This window comes from Lacerta agilis, chromosome 6 (genome assembly GCF_009819535.1).
Source record: "Lacerta agilis isolate rLacAgi1 chromosome 6, rLacAgi1.pri, whole genome shotgun sequence".
In the NCBI taxonomy this organism is placed as follows: Eukaryota; Metazoa; Chordata; class Lepidosauria; order Squamata; family Lacertidae; genus Lacerta; species Lacerta agilis.
The window spans coordinates 47,522,920-47,546,546 of record NC_046317.1 but is presented as its reverse complement, the minus strand read 5'-3'; the positions used below and the strand labels follow the sequence as shown (position 1 = coordinate 47,546,546).

At 43.4% G+C, this 23,627-nt stretch overlaps 1 protein-coding gene across 5 annotated transcripts in view; it reads left to right on the top strand.

Moving 5' to 3' along the window:
• Positions 1-23,067, top strand: part of KCNC4 (potassium voltage-gated channel subfamily C member 4) — a 46,583-nt gene extending 23,516 nt beyond the window's left edge. The window contains exon 4 of one of the 5 annotated variants that reach the window (XM_033152452.1): positions 22,939-23,067. In XM_033152452.1, coding sequence (XP_033008343.1) covers positions 22,939-22,970 — 32 coding nt within the window. In that variant the 3' untranslated portion in view covers positions 22,971-23,067. Of the gene's footprint in view, positions 1-5,225; positions 6,395-22,938 lie in introns of those variants that run through there. The other 4 variants (XM_033152453.1, XM_033152454.1, XM_033152455.1 and 1 more) reach the window with 4 other exon arrangements.
• The last annotated feature ends 560 nt before the right edge of the window (positions 23,068-23,627 follow it).

Here is a 23,627-nt window from a genome sequence, read left to right as displayed (position 1 = left end):
TTCCTAATCAGCAAGGATAATATTGTTTCAGGCAGTGCTTATTAGAAATGACATGCAGCTCTGCTATGCAATTTTTAGACTTGGCATTATGCAACTTGGTATATAAAGCATGACTAATAGCCCTGCTGCTGTAAGAACAAAAACCAGAATTAGGGAGTGAGATACCAGGAGGCTTATTGGAAGCCTCCTCGCTGTTGATAAATCAATAGGTCTTACTGCCTACCCTGCCCTGCTCTCCTTCCCAAGCACATAACATGTGGGGTCTGTCTGTAATATCCACACAATGGCAGTGCAAAATGTTCCCTAGATTGAGCCTCCCCAAAGAGACACAGTGAAAGGAAAATTTCAAGTTAAGAAGAAACTTCCATGGAATAAAATGGAAGGCCAGAGGCACACAGTTAAAGCCACAAAAGAGGGATTACACAACCCCCACTCCCTCATCATTGTCTTCTGGTGAAGGCTGCAATTTAAAGTTTATTTATCTGAAATGTTTTCCCCTGACACCAACACACTGAGGATCCAAGGGTGAAGAAAGTCTCAAGTGATCAAGATGTGGTCTCGAGGGGTTGCCAGAAGGCAACCCAGATAACGAGCAATTACCATTAAATCTACAGATCAAGTGAAAGACAGTGGTTGATCTTACGCTCCCCCCCCCTTGTCACCTTTCATTCTTCCTCCACCCCACTTACAGCACCAACCAGGGCTACATGGATACCCCATAGGAGGCTGTGGAGTGGGGAGGGCCAACAAAACTCAGCAGCATCTGCAGCTACCTCACCTTCTATTTGATTGATCAATTTAAAGAGAAATGTTTATTTTTCAGCTATCTGGCTACCATAGTCTTTGCTTGCTTTGGCATCACTGCGTGCCGCAGTCTTCACAGGACTGGGCAGTGCACAAAAATCCATCACGTCTTAGACATGTGACTCAGTTTTACTGGGACCATCCGCCTTGGGTTTGCTCCTGTTTATTTTGGCAGGGACTCCTGTGCCTTTACTGGCTTTCAACCTCAAAAGCCTTTCCTGGCATAAGAAAACTTAGTTGCCTGAATTGAGCTGAGAGCCCTGAATACTCTGCTGACGTACAAGGTAAAAATGGCAAAAGTGGCGCCTGCAGGTAGAGCACTTCACCGCTGTCTTGCTAGTCCGAAAGCTCTAAATTGATCTTCAGGCTCACCTACTTTTATTGAGACTGATCAGGAAGGGGACCAAGAGAGATGCTTGTTAGGCATGCTATGGTAAACCTGCTAATTTCAAGATTTGTGCAGGCCACTGAACCCGAAAGGTATTTCCTTCCCTGCTAATTTAGATGGATTAGATCTCATCCCTTGGGAAAGGCCACGCTCACCCGTGCAACTGCTGATCTCCTGACCCATCCCTGGGAACAGGATGCAGCTGCCTGCAACCAATCAGCTACAAATGTGTCAAGTGACTGAGGTTTGAATGCAGAGCAGTCCCAGAGGAGGTGACCTGGGAAAGCATCTTAAGCCCATAAAACAAGAAAGACGTGCTAGTTGCGAAGGTTAATACACTTCTATACCAAGAAGGAAGTGCCTGTCCTTTGTGATGGAGTTATTCTTACACTACATAGAAAACTCTCCCAGATCAGTTCAAAGCAGGAAGTGGGCTCAGATTTGGTGCATACGCATACATGCATTCAGGGAAAACCTTGTGCGTAAGTGGTCTAACCGAATGACAGTGACTGTCTCCGGTTGGCTATAAAAGGAGACCAGACAAATTAATGGAAGATGAGGCTATTAGTCAAATGGTTGTATACTACCAACAGGATCAGAGGCCAGTTGCTGGGGATCATGAGCAGGAGAGTCTTGTTTGTGGGCTTCCCATAAGCACCTGGTCATCCACTGTGGAAAGAGGATGCTGGACAAGGTAGGCCTTTGATCTGATCTAGCTGGACTCTTCTTAAGTGCAGTCTGCCCTCCCAATAACTACAACTATTCTTCTTTTGAAGTTACATTGCTAGTGCCATTGCGACTGCCATTGCAAGCAAGGGGATAATGTTGGAATTCTCCTTACTTGCACTTTGATTGGGTCTGCTTGCTTTGCTTTTGCAAATCAGATTTCAGTTCACATTTAAAGGCAAGCCTACCTGATTTTACACTTTACAAACAAAATGCAAACCAAAGCGCAGCCATCCTTTGAAATGTGCACTTCTCTGAATTTTGCAATGCAGTTCTCTGGCCAAGGAATATGTACAAAAATGCATACTGTTGCATGCTACCCCAATCTCTGAGCAATGCAAGATTCCAGGGGTTCCAGGAGCTTAAACGGGGTTTGTGTTTCCTTCAAATTGTTTGGGGGAGGGTTTTATTACATTTTTTTATAAACAGACTAGAGGAGGGGGATACCTACAATATTGTGTGTGGAAATTGCACGTGTCTCTTTTGCTACATGTACATTTGCTTGAAATTTGCATCTTGCAACAGCTTCCAAGCATGTGGCTAAAACTACATGTGTGCATTTTTCACACATGAAAACCTGTGGCCCTCCAGTTGTTACTGGATTACAACTTCCAGCATCCCTCACCATTGCCCACACTGGCTGGGGATGATGGGAGTTGGAGTCCAACACCATATGGAGGGTCACAGTTTCCCCATCTCTGGGTCACACTTTCCCCACTCTACCCTTGTAGGCAAAACATTGGGTGTGAAGCAGCCCTAGTATTTGGGAGTCTCGATATGTCAAATACTGAGTCTTCACATCAGTGCTGTCATGGCTACTAAGACCTATGAATCCAGATAGCCAGCTGAGGTACCAAAAGAGCCTCTCTGTCCTGCTGAGTGAGAAGAGGTTCCTCTTCATTTTTATAAGCAACAGCAGAATTGCATGGGAAGTCTCTTTCCTGGTAGAGGCCCCAATAAGCTTACAGCAACCCACACATTCATCACTTGATGGCTACACACCACATGGTGCATTTTATGTGTCAAACAGCCATTGCAAACGAAACACTGTGGCAGAGACATCACATCACAAAACCAGAATTTTTGATCCACGAAGCTCACACAGCCAGCTGCAAATGAGAGTGTTTAGTCTTCAAGAGATGTGACATTAATGATGCATGGCTCAGTTACCGGTAGTTAGAGAGTGCTAATAACACCAAGGTTGCAGGTTCGATCCTCATGTGGAACAGGTGCATATTCTTGCCTTGCAGGAAGTTGGACTAGATGATCCTCAGGGCCCCTTCCAACTCTACAGTTCTATGATTCTTTTTTGTGAATCTACCCGTAGCTACTTCTGACTATGGCCAGATTAAAAGCCCATGATAACTTGAAGCAGAAGATACTTCATTAATGTTCATGTTCACGCACACTATTGCCGCTTTCACCCTGGTTTTGCTTAATGCCTCCCAAAAGAAGTACAACAGGCAAAATTCAACAGAAGAAGCATTACCCAGCAAAAAACTGCAATAATGGGGAGAGCAGCGCTTGCTGGATAGCTCTTATAAAGCTGTTAATGGCACACACTTACATCTGTAAAAAGGGTTATGAACACACTGAAAGCTATTCTTCTCATAATTGACTGTGCTGTGATATCAGTAACAGAAGGATAACCATTAGTGGATTCCAAGCAAAGACCAGGCTGGCAATTAAGGCTGTGGATGAAAAATCCAGATATTGGCATTTAATTATTGACTGAATGTCATAAAAGCTTGGGCAAGCCACTCCATTTCTCTACACCTAAGTATCTGGCTTGTAAATTGAGGGGAATCCAGGCAATAATTTCTTCTCATCCAAACAGATTCTCTGCAAGAGGCATATTCTATCTATTACTGTCTGGTTCACAGTCATTCAGAAAAGGGAGGGTAGGAGCTGTTCGTTCCAAGCGTTTTCACTTTCAATTCTCGCACCTGAAACATGATGATAAATAGTTGCCTCAAATGGGCCTTTTTTCCAAAAATGTGCAAAATATTTCCATTTTGTTTGTTTACAGCATTGTCAAATATCAGAATTGTTTCAACATTTACTCTAAATATAAAAAAGCTATGAGAATGTTTTCAAAATTCCTACCAAAACACTACTCTGAAAGAACATGACAACTCTGTTCTACTGGTGTCCCTTTGCTTTATATATGCCCAGGTTCTGCTAAAATCTAATATAAGATGCTTCAAAACAATTATAATTAAAATAAATTCTCCCTCCCTCCCTCCCTCCCTCCCTTCCTTCCTTCCTTCCTTCCTAGAACTCCTGAATCAATGGTATAGAAACTAGACCAACAGTGATTATTGATTGATATGGGCATTGTAACTGACAAGTGTCTTTCCAATTGACTTCCCAAGCAGCCTCTGCTGCAATTTACAGGAGCTCTTAAGCCCCAGTTTCATTTCATTCAACGTGTGTGTGTGTGTGTGTGTGTGTGTGTGTGTGTGTGAGAGAGAGAGAGAGAGAGAGAGAGAGAGAGAGATATTCTGTTCATACATGACCTTTCTGTATAGTTAACAAGGGAAAAAAGATTTGAAATATTGTATAATGAAATAGTCAGATGGCTCGAGCTGAAATATTCTGCTACTCAAAGTAAGGGCAATCTGACCCCTCAGTTGGGATAATTGGGATACCTGCCTAGGGTATAATCTCAGGCTGTTTGTCCTGCACATTTTTAGTGGGCTCAGTCCCAGGGGCAAATCACAGCCTAACCAGAGTGTAAAGTGAGTGCTCAAGCCACAGAGGAATCAGGTAGAGAAATTACATGAGTCCTCAGCGAAAGGCAGTGTGTTATAAGAGCATTTATTGATGTTACTTTTTTTTAATACCCAATATCTACAGCAGAGTTATCAAGCTCAGACAACGCCACCACCCTACCAGCCCCATGCACACCTTTTAGGCATCAAAGGGTATGTGCTTTTGGCATGCATGCCTAGGACCTAGGCTGATTCAACACTCTCCTGAAGTTCCATCAAGAATAAGGCTTAAGAAATTAGTCACTCCGTGCAAAACTAGTGGCTTGTACAGAAATATACCTGCTCCAAAATCCTTACATGAGGTCTGAAGCATGGAGTCTGTCCTGGCTTTAGACAGATGCTACTATGAAAACAATTTTTATTCATTGGAAGGTCCTACCTCTTGTCTAAGAAATGATAATATGGTGTTAGTAGGCATTTGTCCAGGGTCAGGGGCATACAGGTAGGGTAACAATGCTTTAACCCTCTCTGTGGTTGCTTCGGCATGGTGCGGTCATTCTCCACTGAGCTTTTGTCTTCTCCCTCTGACTCAGCCAAGCTACCATATGTGCTGTCTGGGCAGTTCCTCCAGCCTTTAGAAGGCCGAATGACTCACCACCGCTCTTCCCTTTGAAGCACCTCTGGATTCTCCAGCGCACAGCTCTGATTTTCTCCCTTACTATGGTTTGTTTTGTTTTTTTAATAAGCCATTCATGTCTAGGAATCAATGGGAGGAAAAAAAAAAGTATCTAACAGTGTTTTCAGTGCCAGGTCTCTGAAATCAAAAGATTTCTGAAAAGATGCCTTCCTGTCTAAATCAGCTCCGAGGAAAGCTTTTGTCATGGGACACAGAGACAAGCATAAACGAAGCATTGATTGGAAAACTATTTTTCCCTTTTTCTTTTCTTCTTCCCCTTTTTTGGAATCTTTTACTGGCACGGAATCTGAAAGTGCTTGTTTTTGCAGGACTGTTGAATCCTCAGTGACTGTCACTAGAAGCTGGGATTGGCTCGAGCAATTATCCTGTTAGAAATGTAAACTGGGAGGATGTAAGCTGGGAGGACCTTCCTATTTGCTGTAATCCTGCTTGCTATGTATTCAATGTGTGAAAACATGTCAGAGGCACCCCAGGGTTTCTCCACACTGCCAGTGTCATCATGGGCTCTCGTCCTGTACCAGCACCTGAACAATCTTCCATCAGCAGCAGCATCCTCTCTCTCTCTTTATTTTTTATTGTGTTAACTGACTTGTTGGCTGGCATAGCTACTGAGCTCCACTGTAGTAACTTAAATGGTTCCTGGACCTTGTCATAGATGGACGTTGCTAATCTTAGATAACTTTCTTGCAGGCTCCTGCAGATGCTTCAGTATGTAAGTGCCAAGCATTGTCTGCAACTCTTGTTTTTTTAGACTCTGCCGTATGTGCGCCAGACTTCTTCAATGGAAATGTTCCCTTTCTAAAAATGATATTCGTGGAATTGTTTGGGATCTGGAACCCACGAGATGTTGAGAGGAGAAGTCCTGACAAAGTAGCTTTGTGGACTATTATAACAGGAAAAAGGCAGAACCGTTAAACTGGAGAGGCGGTTATGTTGTTTGCCCCCAGTGCTACTACTGCATCCCAGACAGTATTTAGTACTATTATCTCCTGTGCTGTACACATGCCTCTTCCTGTCAAACTGTACCTAAAATCTTAATAAAAAGATGTGGGAGCTGAATTCTAACTTTTGGGTATTCCTGCTGTTGCCTTATTCTTGGTTACTGCGAAGGTTCAAGCAACCTAGCCGTTAGAGTGAAGTTCTACTGAGCTGCTGTGCCAGTGATATGGACTGTAATTATCTAGCCAAGAAGACTCTGGTGCCCACTGCATGGTCATCTTCTGCATCCTGCAGTGCTCTTGCGGCAAAAGCGAAGGCAAACACCAACTCCCTTTTGCACAGCTCACTTCATGTGTTAACCCGACTTCATAGCCTCGCTTAATTGAAAGGGCTTGCACAAGGATGTCACTGCATGCTATTGGTTTATCAGCAGCAGTGGAATTGGCTAAGTCACCTGGCAGCATCCCTATGGAGGCCTGAGAAGCTCCAGGCAGGGTGGTGACGATGGGGCTGAGGTTGTTGCGATTCAGCCAAGAGGCAAAGCACAGAATGCCCCTTTTCTGTTCCATCCCCCAATAATTACGTGTTTCAACATCACATGATAACTTTAGCAGTTCATCCTTCCCAATATTATTATGCTAGATTGTTTGCATAGCTGGGGAGTCCTTATACACAGCAACCTGGATCCAGCTCCTGCAGATTGCAATGCATGAAAGCTTACTCTGTTTGTGTTAAATGCAGGGTATCTCAGCCGGGTAGCTTTACTCTCACAAAGCCTGAGGCTGTTCAAGGAAATGGGACTGGAAGTGAGGAATGTTGCTTTAAACCCAAACCCTACCTAGCCCTGCTGCTTTCCATGAACTGAGGTGAAATTGTAGCTTCAGTAACACTATTTTCTTGCCTGCGCCTTTAATCTTACAGACACACATGGGGGCATTCTGCCTCCCCTCCCCTCCCTGCCCCACACTTTTTCTCCAGCTGCAAAAGTTCTAAGGCTACAATTGCTGCTTCTCAGCGTCAGTTGCACCCTTGATGAGTCAGATCAAGAGGACCCTATGAGGAAGTATCAGGAGGACCAAGGTGGGGACCCTAGCAAAGTGTGAGTGGGTGCTGTAGTTCTAGGAATGCAGCTGGTAGCCAGAGAGATTGCCAGATCCATGAGTTCCAGACTGTGCTGCTGTTTTTCACCTCGAGTGCCAGACCTTGACTGAGAGAAATGTCATTCCAGCTTTCCTGCAGTAGCATCCTTCTCATCCTCTGCTGCAGGCAGGAAGGCAACAAGCTGGAGACAAGAGCCAGAACTGAGCTGTCCCTCACCTCTGATCTGAGGTCCATCTTTGGCAACAACAGTAGCAGACTGGGTTCAGCCCTTATTGTATCTCCCTGCCCTGCCCTAGAGACCAAGGACCTTGGAGAGCTGCCAAGGTTTTCTGGCTGCTGGCACTAGCCCTGTTCATCTGAAGCCAAGGCCCTCAATTAAACTGGAAAGAAAAACAGCATCAAATCCTGAGCAATCCAACCTTTGTGGCTGACGGCCAAGCGTCAATTACAGATAAAAACTCGCTCTGACGCACAGAGAGAAACTGTATAGTGCCCGCTGAGATGGGGGAAAGCCATTTGTAAATCAGGATGGCCTGAAAGCTGCACTGCTGGGTCCATAATGACATTGAAGGCATTGCTGGGGTGCTAATGATATTATACAGCAGGGCTTGTTTCCAAAATTGCTGCTGATCAATATAAGCAGATGCAACTTTCGATGCCTGAGAAAAATATGGGAGATGCTCTGTACATGGTACCAGCTTCCTCAGTGACCAAGGCACTGGTATAAGTACAGGTAAGTTGGAGGGCTTGTCCAGATTTGAGCATTATTTAGCAATTTATCCACTTGTCACCCGTGCAAATTAGACCAATGTAGTCCATTCCCACATGTATTTGAATGAGTACTGAAGAGCAACTTCAGTCATTCCTGTTCATACCAGTAAGCATTCCCCTTTGTGCTTGTATCCGCCTTCTGATTTGTTGATTCCATTATGACAATTAAGTACTGACAGGGCATGCATGTGCACCTTGTTTTGTTTTTCTAGTCTACCCAAGACATGTGCAAAAGTGCACAGGAAATTGTAGATTTGCTTGTGCAGTTTTCTAGTTTTGTGCAAATCTGAGAAATCCAAAGAAACACATACACAAGCTTGTGATGTCCCCCTGCTAGCATGTTAGAAAAGAAATGAAAGCAACTGTAAATTCTCAGCACACAATTTTTCAGACTGCTGCCCAATATATGATTCTGGCATAGAAGTTTTTTATGTCGTTTGCTTGTGCAGTGTTCTGGTTTTGTGCAAATCTGAAGGATCAAAAGAGGGGAAAAAGAAACTCCACTGGAAATCATTCCAAGCACAGCCAGAAAAGTAATGGAAGCAATGAGGAAATAGCAGACATGGAAAGGGGCAATAAAGTGAAAATTAACCCACCCACACCAAAGGAATGAAAGAAATAGTCTGCAACCCTGAGTGAAGTGGTTGGAAGCTTGAGTCTCCACAATTTATCAGATTACCTCTATCAGGTAAACCCAAATTTACAAGGGAAGAATTATGTTGTTGCAGGGTAATGTTATGTGGACTATACAAATTAAATGGGAATGCAAACTCCAGTGTGGACAAGTCATAAGAGCTACTTAAGTACAGAATGCTCCTTAAATGAATCTGTCACAAAACTCACACTCCAGCATCCAAATCCAACTTGACACCAGTGAAAGAAAAGGAACATTAGAATGGTGGAGGAATCAAACCATTAACCAAGGTTAGTGACTGAAAGGATACAGTTAAAAATGCAACTCTGTGCATGCTTACTTAATGTATATGCTTCCATTAGGCAGAATGAGGCACCTGCCTCGAGATGCTGATTTTGGCTGTCAAGGGGTTACTTAATTTATTATGATTGTATGTTTTTTATTGCCAGGGGGTGGTGAAAGGGCTTGGGGGAGTTTGTGCTTCATGTGCCAAAATAACTTGATTCTGGGTACCATGTATGATCCCTGTAAGACAGTCACCATTTGCTGCTGTTCCTCAAACAATACTGAATTGATCAAAGCTCCCTGCTTTGTATAAGCAGTGCTTTTGCACCAAAACTCAGCAGACTGTGCTTTTGTCTTACTGTTTCAGATTCCCTGTACCTTTCCCTCCTGTGTATGCCACCTGCTCCCTGAACTTCCCTGTGGCTTCCTCCTTCCACTTCTTACTCACCCCACCCTCAAATTTCTGTTTTACCTTTCACCTGTCCAAACCTTCTTTAAGTTGTCAATTGTAATTGCTCATGCAAAGACTAGAAGTCCCTGGATTCGACTAGAACATGAACATTCAGATCTCTGTTGTGACCCATAACACACTTGGCTATGCCACCAAGAGTTGCTCTGCAGTGGCTATGTTCCACCAGCTCCCTACATAACATTTTACTATGCTCGACAGATACAACTGCAAAGGAAACACATTTTTGCAATTTCATCACCAAAGGGTAAGATACCGGGAAACACTTTCAACTCTCTGTAAAGATCTCATAGCCCAGCAAGATTGTATGTGTATTAATGACATCTCCATATAGACTTAGGAGCTGTCATTTGAATCTTCTCCAAACCTCTCTGCCTGCTAAATTTGATTGGCAGTGGAAGGAAACTCTTTTTACTTTCTTTATACAATTACACTTACTGCCTTCTACCAGCACTTAGGAATGCTTCCGTCAAACACAGTGAAAGCTTGTGCTGAGTGGAATTCAAATGGTTTGCCTTAAATTCCTCCTTACATAGATGAGCCAAAGGTGCTAGCAGAGTAGGGTGTTAACAAAAAGCTAGGTTTCAACATGAACCGTGGGACTAGGCAAACACATACATATCTGGGGTAATGATATTTCGTGTGTGTGTGTGTTTGGTTGGATTTGGGATGGACCTAAGCATTTGTTTGGAGAACCTGTGTGTGTGTGTTGAAAATATTTTTATAGAGTGTGTGCTCATTACAAGTTGAAACATGGTGATGATACTAAAAGGTTCTAATGTACCATGCTTAATGGTTCACTTGTGGTGGCCACACTGAGACAAAGAATTCCAGAGAATGCCCCATTCACTGCATACTGTCTCTATATACTCAAATAAATATTTCAGCTCAGTTTATTTGCAGGTCTTACTTCCTGGAACAAGAGCCTCAACCTCGGGTTCGAAGTACCCAAACTATATACATTTGGTGTCTAAAATATCAAGCATTCCAGTCAGGCTTTAAGGGTCAGAAGGCACCCACAATGTTCTTCAGCAGCAGCTGGTAACTACTGGGCCTGGTGGAGCAGCTAGCAGGGTCCCTCGAGGCCAAGGGGTCACCAGAGGGGCCCCCAACTTCTTATGGTTTTCTCCCCGTCCTTCTCCTTTGCAAATATACTGTTACACACCACCCCAATCTCCTAGCAGTGTGAGATTCCAGGGGTTCCAGGCGCTTACCCAGGGTCCATGTTTCCTTTTGGAAATGAGGCACAGCGGAGACTGGGGTGTTGTCTCTTTACACATATATACAACCTGAGCCTATGGTGGAAAAGTTCACAGTATTGACATCCCAAGAGGGTCTTGCTTCTCCCATAGCTGCATTATTGGAATTATTCTATGATTCTATGACATCCCAAGAGGGTCTTGCTTCTCCCATAGCTGCATTATTGGACTCAAACTGACCTCAGCCATGGTTCAGACTGCCTCTCCAGCTTGCTTCATTTTACAGAATGTCACGTGTACCAGACATCATGAAAAAATGCCAAATCCTAAACTCAAATCCAAAACTCTACTTACTTCAAAACTCTGTTTTGTCTTCTAAACTAACTCTGAGATGAAGCAGGGCCCCCCTCCCATTTGGCTTTCTTAATGGCTCATCTCCCAGGCGATTTCCCAGGCTGATCTGTCTGTTCTAGCAATTGAATATGTGCTAGATCCAGGAATTACAAAGGGGTCCAGGCATTCAGCCTATCCACACAACTCATAACAATACTGTGGATACTTAAGCAGTAAAGTGCAAAATGTGGATAGGGCTCTGCCCCTGTTGACCAGGCCTCCATGATTCTTTTTTATGTTCATTTAAGTGTGTGTATGCATAAGTAGGTATTTTATTTATGAAGATTGGGGACAGTTTTCCTTAAAAGTTCCCTCAATGCCACAAAGCCCTGGAAGACAAATGGCAGGAATTAGCTCATTGTCTTTGGGAATAAATTTGCCCCTAGACAATAACAAAGGGGAGTGTGTAAAGATTTGTTAAGCAGACAAAAGTACCAATTCAATTCCCAGGGAAAGAAAGAGGACAAGCAAACTAGGCAGAAGAGGGATTAGCAGCCTTTTGAGAGTGTTCGAATTTTACAGAGAATGTTAGGAGGAGAAGGAAGGGAGGAAATAGGTGAAACCTAAAAGGTAATGGGAGCTAGCTAGCATAGGAGAGGAGATAAAAGGCCACAAGACAGACACAGAGGAAGAGAAAAGAAGAAAGCACAGAAAGCAATGGGATGAATTCACAAACCCCAAAATAGAATCTTCACTCAGCATGCCTGGGTTTTTTGAACTTGTGAGTAGTTGCTGAATATAATGAGAACATTTTGGTAAAGAAAAGTACTTTGAAAGGGGGCTCAAAAGAGCTGATGAGACAAAGACTTTTGATCTAGGAAAACAGCCCAAACCGTCATCTAACAGGATTGAATCCAAACAGATGTCAACTTTCTTTTTTATTTCTAGTCCACAGTTCAGACATATTTTCCCCCAATCAGAACTGAAAGACAGTATTTGTGTAGCCTAATCGCAAACTTGTGGCAAAGAATCAGAGAAACTGAAACCCGGGCCTAGGTACTTGTTGCTGCCTTATGGGGGAAACATCATGCCATCAGTTTCAGTTTGGCATGGAGAGGAGAAAACTTGCGGGTCGTATTCTTCACATGCACAGTCCAACCTCTGCTGCAAGACTTCCTATGGGGAAGAGGCTACCCAGCCTCTGGGCAATTACTTCCATTGCTGAACTGCTGTTGCTGTGAGGGTGCTTCTACTAATGTTCAACCAAAATCTGCCCTTCAGCATCATGTTCTAATCAGCGGCCACATGCCAGTGGTGGGCAGAGCAACACATGTAATTTTTACTTTTGTACACTAGGCTCATTGCTACACACATTTGCACAGTAGTGGCAGGTGGGGGGTGGGGCTGCACTGCCCTCCCAGCTTCCCAACACCATGGGTTGCTGCTGCTTGCCAAGAGGGATGCAGGTGGCAATTTGGTCTAAACCACGAGCCTCTTGGGCTTGCTAAGTTCGGCAGTTTGAATCCGCACTACAGGGTGAGCTCCCAGTACTTTGTCCCAGCTCCTGCCAACCTAGCAGTTCGAAAGCATACCAGCACGAGTAGATAAATAGGTACCGCTGTGGCGGGAAGGTAAAGGGTGTTTCCGTGTGCTCTGGCACTTGTCATGGTGTTCCGTGTGCCAGAAGTGGTTTAGTTATGCTGGCCGCATGTCCCAGAAAAGCTGTCTGCGCACAAACGCCAGCTCCCTTGGCCTGAAAGCAGAGATGAGTGCTGCACCCTGTAGTTGAATTTGACTTGACTTAACCATCCAGGGGTCCTTTACCTTTACCTTTTACCAAGAGGGTGCACGGCAGGGCAGCAGGGAGCTTGGCACAGTGTGAATTTGGCAGCAGAGCCAATCTGACCCTCCAGCCACTGCGCCTGCACTGCGCCAAGCATCCTGCTGCCTTGCCTCTCTCCCTCTTGGGAAGCAGCAGCAAGAGGTCGTGTTGGGAAGCCAGGAGAGCAACATAGATCCACGTGACCTACTGCCCTCTTCTGCAAAATCACACTCTCCTCTGCATCCTCCATCTAGACAAGCAGAGGCATTATCAGAGTTCAAAGAAAGACACATCCCAGCCAAACAGAAATATCTGGGGTGCAAAGCAGAGACTTGAGCAACTGAACACAATTAAAGCAAGACATAACAGTGGTGGCAGTCAGTGAAGAAAAGAGCACTGAAAACTGCCAAAGAGAATTTGTTCAGGTTGTCATGCTTAACCATACTACCTCTTCCAAAGGTTGCTGGTTCTCCCTTCTTTCAAGTGCCCTTAAAAGGAGAAGCAGAAAGCCACAGCTTTGTTACATACATCTTCGCTGTGCCTTGGCACAGTGAGATGGAAACTAGAAACAAGGCCAGTGCCTGAACTTACTGCAACGCGAAATCATGTGACATTGTCACTGGAGGTGATGAATGGTCATGATCCAGCTAAACTTAGTTGGGGCTAAGTCTTGCTTTCAGTAGGACAAAGTAAAGTCATAGGTGAGGATTCAATGCTGATCTTACTCTGAGGAGACCCACTGAAATTAATGAATATGACTTTCCTTTCTGCCAGACCTTTGGATTCGAATTATCTGTGGTCTCCTTCAGTGGGTGTTTTAACCCTGCTTTTTAATTTATATATATATGAATATGTTTTAGATTCTTCTTTTTCTTTTATACTGGTTTAAATGTATGTGTTGTTTGTTTATTGTTGTGTAATAACAACGTAGTTCTATTTATTTCAATGGGTCTACTCTAAGTAACCTTTAGTTGTTTAAATATGGCTTAGTTGGTAGAACATGAGACTTTTTAATCTCAGGGTTGTGGGTTCGAGCCCCACATTAGGCAAAAGATTTCTGCGTTGCAGGGGGTTGGACTAGATGGCCCTCCCTGTCCTTTCCAGGTCTACAATTCTATGATTCTATGGATGTAACCCAGTGGCTTTAGTCATACCAACACTAAAAGTTAAGTTCTGTTTAATTACCTTCTAGGCTGGAAGAGCACTCTCATGAGATACCCACACCACACAGTAAAAACGGATAACAATAACAATAACAATTGCAGCGTACAGTCAGAAATGCTCTGGAAATATATTTATCTCAGAAACAAGAAGTAAACAGTGTTCCTAGCCTAGATAGATTTAACTACAATGCACCTCACTTGTTACTGGTGTAAAAGCCCATTTCATTTCCCCATGAACAATGGCAAATTCTTAATCTAGTCTGCAGTTCTTTGGTTGGACACTTCTTCACGTGTTCCAGTCTGGCTGAATTGTAGCTGATTCATAGAAGTTCTGAATCTCAGCAGAAGCTACAGCAAAAGCAGAGTCAGTTTAAGATGCTTACTGAAGTTCAGGAAGAGAATGAATGGTGTGTATTTTTAGCCCATGGGGTAGCTGAGTGGTATTAAAATTCAGCCTGTGTTACAGACACTTGGGTTGAATCAGTATTCCAGCGTGAGTCTCGCTCTCTTCATACTAGCATTTTCAACCGAGTGTCTGAAAAGCAAGTGTTACCATGGAGACTCAGCTCCAGGGCAACAGCATTTCCTGTCAGAAAGCGGCTACACAGGTAGAAATATGGCCCAACAGAAACCTAAGCAGCTTAGAGAATGTCATACAGTCCATCTCCACAAAGCAAATGTCTTTAATAAACTCCATCTGGGAGACAGGCCAAACAAGAATTAGGATTCTTGGTCTGAAGATCCCCTGCAGGAAAACAGGCTTCAAAAGGCATCCATTGAAGCACTGTACATTTCCCCAAATTTTATTTCTCTGTTTTTTTCATAGTTCCAAAAAACCAAAGACCTTCTTGAGAGAGAGTCAAAGACATTCTTGGAAGGAATCAGAAATGTGTAGATGAAATGAGAATAGACAAGTGGCAAGATTAGAATAAGGACAACAATTTCAATATTGGAGCAGCAGAAAGCTGAATAGGATGACAACAGTAATGTCCTGCCCTGAGGCTGAACATACTTTTTCATGCACCCCAGTTCTCAAAATGATGCAGTGTTTCAGGGGTGCAGTACTTGTCCGGGTTTGCTTTGCTTTGGTAGGAGGTCATTGGAGGCTTACTGGCATTGTGTAATATTTGTGTATTTATAAACGTGCAAGTTAAGCATTAGCACTGTGAATCTGCAACAGATGCCCCCAAACCCGCTGCTTCCATGTCAGATTTCATGGAGAGCAACCAGCATCCTAAGATTTCCTTTCCTCAGCAAGGTCAACCCATTCCTTCGTTGCACTGAGGTCTTCACATCAGGCAGCTAGTTAGGAAGGGCATAGAATGTGAACACCCACCCCCACCATTTAGCTCTCTAGGAGTGCTGCTGCCCCCTTGTCCTTGCAGCATAGTGGTCAGCTGTGTTCCAACAGGGCTATTCAGTAGCAGCAGATCACCCATATTTTGCTCTGAGGAAGGGTTCAGAGATTGCCTGCCCCTCTGATGCTAAATCTAAAAAGGATTCGCTGAGATAGTGCTGGCAAAACAGCACTCTTTGAGGCTGCCTGGCCCACCTTGCTTTGCTCTGCAAGGACCCCACATTCCCTAGGGTCATTCATCAGAATGAGGCTTTGTCAGCTGGGAAACCTGGATAGCCACAGAACATCTGCACTGCCACTGCTGCTGTAGCTGCAAAATCAAGAGAAGGAGGAGGAGGAGAAGGGATGAGGTCAGCACTGGGAGGGAGCAGCATGTGGGGTGGCAGCGGCTTTGCTTCAAGTGGTAGAATGTCTTGCGCTGTCCCTGTTTCCCATTCTCCCTTTCTCCAGACTGAGATTTCTTCACACACATAGCTTGATGACATTACCTTCAAAGAAAGGCATGTTCCTTTCTCCAAAATGACTCTCCTCCTTTTACAACTGTCTCTGGTCAATAACTTACACATCAGCTAATCCCCCCCCCCCAACAAAGGGAAGGTACTGGCAGCTTTGCCAGAACTATTAACAAGTCTAAACCACTGAGCCTCTTGGGCTTGCTGATCAGAAGGTTGGCGGTTCGAATCCACACAATGGGGTAAGCTCCCATTGCTCTGTCCCAGCTCCTGCCTACCTAGCAGTTCAAAAGAACGCCAGTGCAAGTAGATAAATAAGTACCGCTGTGGCGGGAAGGTAAACGGAGTTTCCGTGCGCTCTGGTTTCCATCATGGTGTTCCATTGCACCAGAAGCAGTTTAGTCATGCTGTCCACATGACCTGGAAAACTGTCTGTGGACAAACACCGGCTCCCTCAGCCTGAAAGTGAGATGAGCGCCATAACCCCATAGTCGCCTTTGATTGGACTTAACCATTCAGGGGTCCTTTACCTTACTTTTACTGGCACCTTTGCCAGAACTATTAAAAAGACCAATGCTCTGCTCAGGTATGCCTCAGGCAACCTACACTTCACAACCTTCACAGAAATCTTAAGAATCACAAATCTGTCAGTTGGAAGGGATGCCAAGGGATCTAGCCCAAGCCCAAACCCAGCATTACAATCAAGACATGTTGACTGTCACAGTAAGTCAAACTATGGCATATCCAAACCATGCAAACCTGCAGCTTCTCAAAGAAGGCCTCACAGCTGAGCTACTTTGTTCCTCCAGCGTCTTTCCCCCCTCCCACATCATACTGAACTTGTCATCTGAATAGCCTAGCCTAGAAAAAAAAACCTTGGCTACAGTGCATGGTTATTGAGGAGGAAGCTTAACCGTGAACCTGGCTTCAGATAACACACTAAGCCAAACATTGGCTTGGCTCAGCATGCTGTGAAAGCAAAAAAAGACCAAACCGGGCCACTCTGACAACAAATGGCCTCCATCAAAAGCATTTTCCTTTGCTTGTGAGTCACCATTGGACCTGGAAGTCCTCCTTGCCATACATTTATAATTCCTGCTGCATTCTAAATGGTATTAGCCACATTTACAGGAGTGTGAAATTGAGCTGGTTGTCCTCCATTGCATGTTTAGTTATTCTTTCACATGAGTTTCTTGCATTTCATTCTATTGATTTTTCAAAGCTTACCATACCTAAGTTGGTGCAATCCTTCCATTTTTATGCCATCCAAAGAAACATTCCACTTCAATGTATAAGTACCGCTAAATCCATTTTGGCTGTTCCTAATGGCACACTACTGCTATGTGCACAAAGGGCAGCTGTTTCATATTCTAGCATATGGTTAAATACTGAAATTAAAGTGATTGGTCTATAATTTCCTATATAATAATTTCCCCCATTTCAAAACATAGGAATTATCCTTACGGTTCCCCAGACTCCCAGCACCATGTCTATCTTCAATGAAGGCTCAAAATAACTGCCAGCATTTCTGAGTCAGTTCGTTGTTTCAGCTTTTTGACTCCTAAGGTGTGATTTAAATCCATTCAAATGTGGCAAATATTCTTTGTTACCAGGAAGTGCCCTTCTTCCTCCCCTCCCCTCTTTATGTTAATGTTGTTGATTTGAGGCTTTACCTTTTCCCTTTTTGTGACAACAGAAGTGCAATCAGCATTGAGCTTTTTCTTTCTTTCTTTAAACTGGTTAGCAGTTCATGTTCTCATTATATAACCGACCCCCTTATGTTTAAGGTATATATTTTAAAACCTGCTTCTTTTTGCTTGCACCCTCCCATTTTGTTTCCCCCCTTTTTCATTTTATTCAAGGGTACGTACAGATGTATATAGAAAATAAATAAATAAAGAAAGTAAGTAGTCATTGCACTATGGCACACAATTATCACATTGTTGGCTATGTACAGAGGAAGATTTAGGGCAGTGTGAGTGGTGCGGTCACACTGCACTGCTGAGAAAGACACCTTCTCAAAGCCCATTTAGCACTGGATCAGCTTCAGGGAGGAGGCATAGGGCTCTGACAGGGTTCTAGAGTCCTCTTTTCTCCTTCCCAAACCGGAGCAAGTGCTTACTGGGCTTTGGAAAGGACATAGGTGGGGCTCTAGGACCCTGCCAGAGCCTCATGTCTCCTTCCCAAAGCTCAGCTTAAGCTGGCGCTGACAGGGTGCCATAATACCAAGGCAGTCTATACTCTACATAAAATAAAATAAAATAAAATAAAATAAAATAAAATAAAATAAAATGTTTAGCTATATTCTGCACCAATTCTGCAAACTGTATAAATTATGAAAATTTCACACAATTTTGCTTATTTGGAACAAGTTATTCTCTTTCCGGTAAGTAACCATGGAGAGAAATGAGCAGCTATTATATATTATATATCCTGACCCCACTTACTTGGGACTAACATGCATTGAATTGAATAGGAGTTACATCTGAATAGACATGGTTCAGATAGTGCTGTAAGTCACTGAAGCCATAACTGCTGAGCACTGAGAAGTTTACTGGGTTCCTCTGTAGTTTCAGAGATTTCACTGGAGGTTGCCACAAGCCAGTTTTTCAACCATGTGGCCTAGAAACTTGTTCTTAAAAATTAAATTCTGGATTCAGTACCCAGAACCAAATTCTGTAGTTTTTTTTGGCACTTGCCGTGGAATTCACATGCCCCCTAAATTGAGGTTACCAGACATCCCCGTTTCCCGGGGACAGTCCCCGGATTTACAAATCAGCCCCAATACAAAATCCATTGAAGTTGAAAAGTGTCCCTGGATTCATTGAAAAAAATCTGGTAACCTTACCCTAAATGTAGCCTGAAAGATATGGACTAATATGTAATAAGTATTTGAGTGGCATGTGCCATAGCGAGGGGTAATATAGAACAAGTGATACTATAGCATGAGTGGTCAGACTTTTCAACAGTCAGAACTTTTAAAGCACAACTGTTCTTTCATTCTATAATTGATGGATCCAGATAATCCAGCCAAAGTCAGAAGAGCCAAGCCCATTCTTCCAGAATAAGAAAGAAGCAGAAAAACATCATTGAAAAAGATTGGACTTCAAAGATATAACCATGCTTATTATATGGAAATGAATAAATAAGTACACTGGAAACAAAAGGGTTTGGACGGTTTGGAGTTATTCTGTATTTTGTGCATGAACAATTTCTCTGTAGTTGCTCTCTGTTTCCTAGTTCCCTAGTTCATATGTCTTCCTTGCACTAAATGTAGCCTCTCTATGTTGGAAGAGAAGGGAATACTCACCTTAGATACCCACAGTGCAAGAAAATAGAACCCAGACATTAAAGGCCTTCATTCCAATCAGAGGTGACAAGGAACACATCATTAAAAATGTCTGAGCAACAAAATAGCTTTGAAACATTTCACATTACAAAGAACACATTTCAAGATCAGGACTGGGGTGGGGTGGGGACTTCTGCACATTTTGAATCATAGCTGCCAGCTCTTGTCAGGTCTAACATTTGTTTCCAAAGGAAAAAAGCACAATCTCAAACAACATGTGGGTATGACTTTATAAGTTAAAAGAAAGAGAAATTGGGGCAGTGGAGGGGGAGGGAGAGAACACAATTCTCTAAAAGATTGTTTTCATTTAATTAAAGATACCATTTTCTGTGGTGGATGTGATACCATCGTACCAGGCATTGAAGTCCAAAGAGTGTTTGTTGCTAGAAGTGAAAGGGTTTATACTAGCCTCAAAGAGATTATCCTTAGCTTTTGTTGTACAATAAATGCTTGTCCGTTTATAACCCAGGTTACTGGGTAGACGGAACAATGTGGAAGCAGCTGTCTCGAGGACACTGCGTATCGTATCTGGATCGAGGATCCTAATTGTGTTTTTTGTATTAGGCACAGTTCAATCTGCAGCAGCCAACATCATCTTGGCTCTGTGACCTTGTCAAAGCTCACCAACGAGGCAAGGTCAAGGCTCCTTCATATGGCAGGCATAAGACAGCGGCTGCAAATCATTTCTGTAACTTGACGCACTTTGGATGACTAGCATATGCATGGAAATTGCTTCTTGCTAAAACCTTGAGCTAGATCCTCATGAGAGCTGTCCCATTTCTGGAAACCATGTCAACCTGAGCTTCCTGGATTGTGTGCAGGTACAGAAGCAGGTACTAGAAGTGCACTTCTAATAGTTCTGAGGAGATCACAACATTGGGGATGGCGCAACTCAGGGCTGTCCCACACACGAGGCAAGGTGAGGTGACTGCCTCAGGCGTCAGGCTTTACTGGGGCAGCAGATCCCAGTGTCAATCTTTCTTCCCCTTGTTCCTGATGTAGATCTTCCCTCACCCCTTCTTCCCTGGTAGGGAGGGGGGTTCCATTTTGGGCTCCACCTCAAGTGCCAAAATGTATTGGGCTGGCCTTGGCACAACTTAGCCCCTTTGTGTTAATATGTTTGCTGCTGTTTAATAGAGGGTGCCCCACTGAAGGAAGCTAAATGGGTGGCCTTGGGTTTGATTGAAGGTATGTTTTGTATCCCCCCCCCCGGCTGTTCTTAGCATCTGAACTTGTTTCCTGTTGCTTGAAATTCCTGTACACGTCTTAATGTGTTTTCTGAACAAATGTGTTTCTTCCTTTTGAATCAGCGGGTGGCTTCTGGCCAGAATTATTATATTATTTTTATAAATGCTAAATGTGCATAGAAAACAGCTGAATGCCCCTATAAATATCAAAAATGTTTTTTTTTTCTGGAGTGTGCACCCTCCCCCCTGCAAAAAATTGAGGAGTATGCTTGTTTGTCCACACAAGATCGAAAGCCGAGGAAATGGAACAGAATATATGTCTAGAGGTAGAGAGTTTGATGCAGAGATTGGTTTGCACAAAAGGAGCTTTGATTAAGATGGAGCTTGAGGGTTAGGACAAGAGCTGAAGTGAGAGGCATTATGGTGTGTTTGCCCAAACAATCATAAGAGACTTCTCAGTGAGGTTAGCACACATTTTATGAGGTATTGACTTTTGTGCTAAGAAACGAGATGGGAGTGGAATGCTAATTAGATGCAAAGTGCCCAGATGACTAAAGGTTTTTACTGGCACAAAGCATCCAAAACCCAGCTGCTTCAGACACATTGCCAGAGAGAATACTATGGTCTCATCATCACTTCCTGCCTGAAATATCTGTGAATAACATGCATGTGTGAAATAGCCAGAACACAGGTCATACAGTACGTTTCTGAGCACAATTCAAAGTCTTGGTGCTGACCTTTAAAGCCCTAAACGGCCTTGGCCCTGTATACCAGATGAAGCGTCTCCACCCCCATGGTCCAGCCCAGACACTGACGTCCTCCTCAAAGGCCTTCTGGCTGTTCTCTCACTGCGAGAAGTGCGGTTACAGGGAACCAGGCAGAGGGCCTTCTCAGTGGTGGCGCCCACCCTGTGGAACGCCCTCCCATCAGATGTCAAGGAAATAAACAACTATCTGACTTTTAAGAGACATCTGAAGGCAGCCCTGTTTAGGGAAGTTTTTAATGTTTGATGTTTTATTGTATTTTTAATATTCCGTTGGGAGCCGCCCAGAGTGGCTGGGGAAACCCAGCCAGATGGTCAGGGTATAAATAATTTATTATTATTATTATTATTATTATTATTATTATTATTATTATTATTTACATTGTGGGCAGAGCTTTTCCATGCCAGCAGTTCATCCATTCAACTGCAAGCTATAGAGACCAGCGATCAAGTGAATTGACCCACTGCCCTTTATCTATTACAATACCACCCGATCTTAGCCCAAAGGCTGAGAAGTGATGATGGGCACAGCATGAATGAGGTGAGAAGAAGAAAAACCAGACTGGTGAGGTGGCCTGAGTCCCGTTCCTGATTCCATAATGAGAATCCTTTACATCCCTGCTGTTTTTCCACACAGCTACCAGCTTTTCTGCCCTCCCACCTGCTTAGAGCATACAGTATTGCCCTGCTTCTCATCAGCACCCCATAGTGAGTAGTCAGCAGGGGTTGTTTCCGCAGCTCTGGCATCTTAAAACACCACTGGATCAGAATGTATATGAAATGCAAAGTTCTGTTTTCAGATTTGGATTGCTTCCCACTGCAGTCGCGGTGGACCTGCATTTCGGTTCAATTGCTGTCATTTGCAGTTCCGACAAATCGCTCTCCATACCTGCTGTTTGTACCTGTTGCCGCCTGAGACTGGGGACAGTGGGGTGTTTCAGCTTTGTCCGTCTTTATATGCTGATAAGATTTTTTGGCTGTGTTTTCTGAGCAAAGGGCTAAAATACCAAAGTGGGAGACAGCATATGCCCGCGCTGCCCAGGGCGGGCGCGCTCCTGAGGGGGGTGGGGTGCTGAGGTGCCCTCCCAGGCGTGGGATAGCCACTTGGGTCCACGGAACAGCACGCATGGCAGACATTCGGTGCGCCACCCACCCGTGACTGCCAAATGTCACCCCCCCCTAAGTAAATACATCTGGGGTGGTCATTAACCTAAAATGACCCATTAACCTAAAATACTGGTGTCTAGTGTCTTTATTTCAACTACGGGAGTCTGCTACATTTCCATTTACAGGTGGGTAGCCGTGTTGGTCTGCCATAGTTGAAAAAAAATAGAAAATTCTTTTCAGTAGCACCTTAGAGACCAACTTTGTTTGTTCTTGGTATGAGCTTTCGTGTGCATGCACACTTCTTCAGATACACTGAAACAGAAGTCTGACATTTCCATGTCAGTCTGCAAGTTGTTGTTGTTGCTGCTGCTGCTGCTTCTGTTTTTAAAAAGTCCTCATGATGAAATTTCATGAGTATTTATTCTAATATATGCATTTATGCAAAGCAAATTCCTCCAATATCATACATCATTCTATATTGTTTTCACTAACAGAAACATTTCCCTTAGTGTATGGATTGTTGTGCACAGTACTCAGCTGGAGAACTGCACTGCAAAATTTGGAAATGTGCAGGTTTGGAAGGATGGCTGTGTTTTAGTTCCCGTTCTCTTTTGGAAAGTTTTAATTAGGCAACTTTACCTTTAAATGTGAACTGAATCAAATTTCTCCCCCATCCAGGAAATAAAGAAGATGGATCAAATGTTTCCTAATATTGGAGGCAACGTTGTGATGTTGGACTGGAGGATAACTATTGTAGACTTTTATAACTTTATTTGGAGAATATTCCTTGGACTGCTTGAACTGAAAGAATTGCGGTAATGAACTGGAGAGGTAGCTAAGTTCCTCTATTTGATCTTTTGCTGCCGAAGTAAATTACAGGACCCTGCCCTTGTTGGAGACCCACAGAGGTGAAATAGATTGCTGGCCCCTTTTTCCCTTTGGCAAGTGACAGTACTGATGATATGGTGACGAGATCATACTGGCCTATTTATTTTGAATGTTTGTAAGTGATGCCAATAAAGGTTTTGATACTGATACTGAACTGGAGGGTCCCTGATCGAAGACTGGAAAATCACCAAGCAGAGGGGGAGCTTCTGAATATGAATTTGGACTGAACATTTGACTATTTTGCAGAACTATTGAATTTATATCTGACAGGCGGATAGTTAGAAGTCCTTTCTACCTTTTTCTTTGCTTTCTGTTCTTTTTTTATTTTATTTTAATCTTTATTTATTTTAGACATTAAATCCCTCCACCACAAAACACACAAAAAAGAAAATAAATCACCTCACATACAAATAATCTTTTACATATATTGTATATTGTATATGATTCTTTCATATATTGCTCCATATATTGTGATTTCC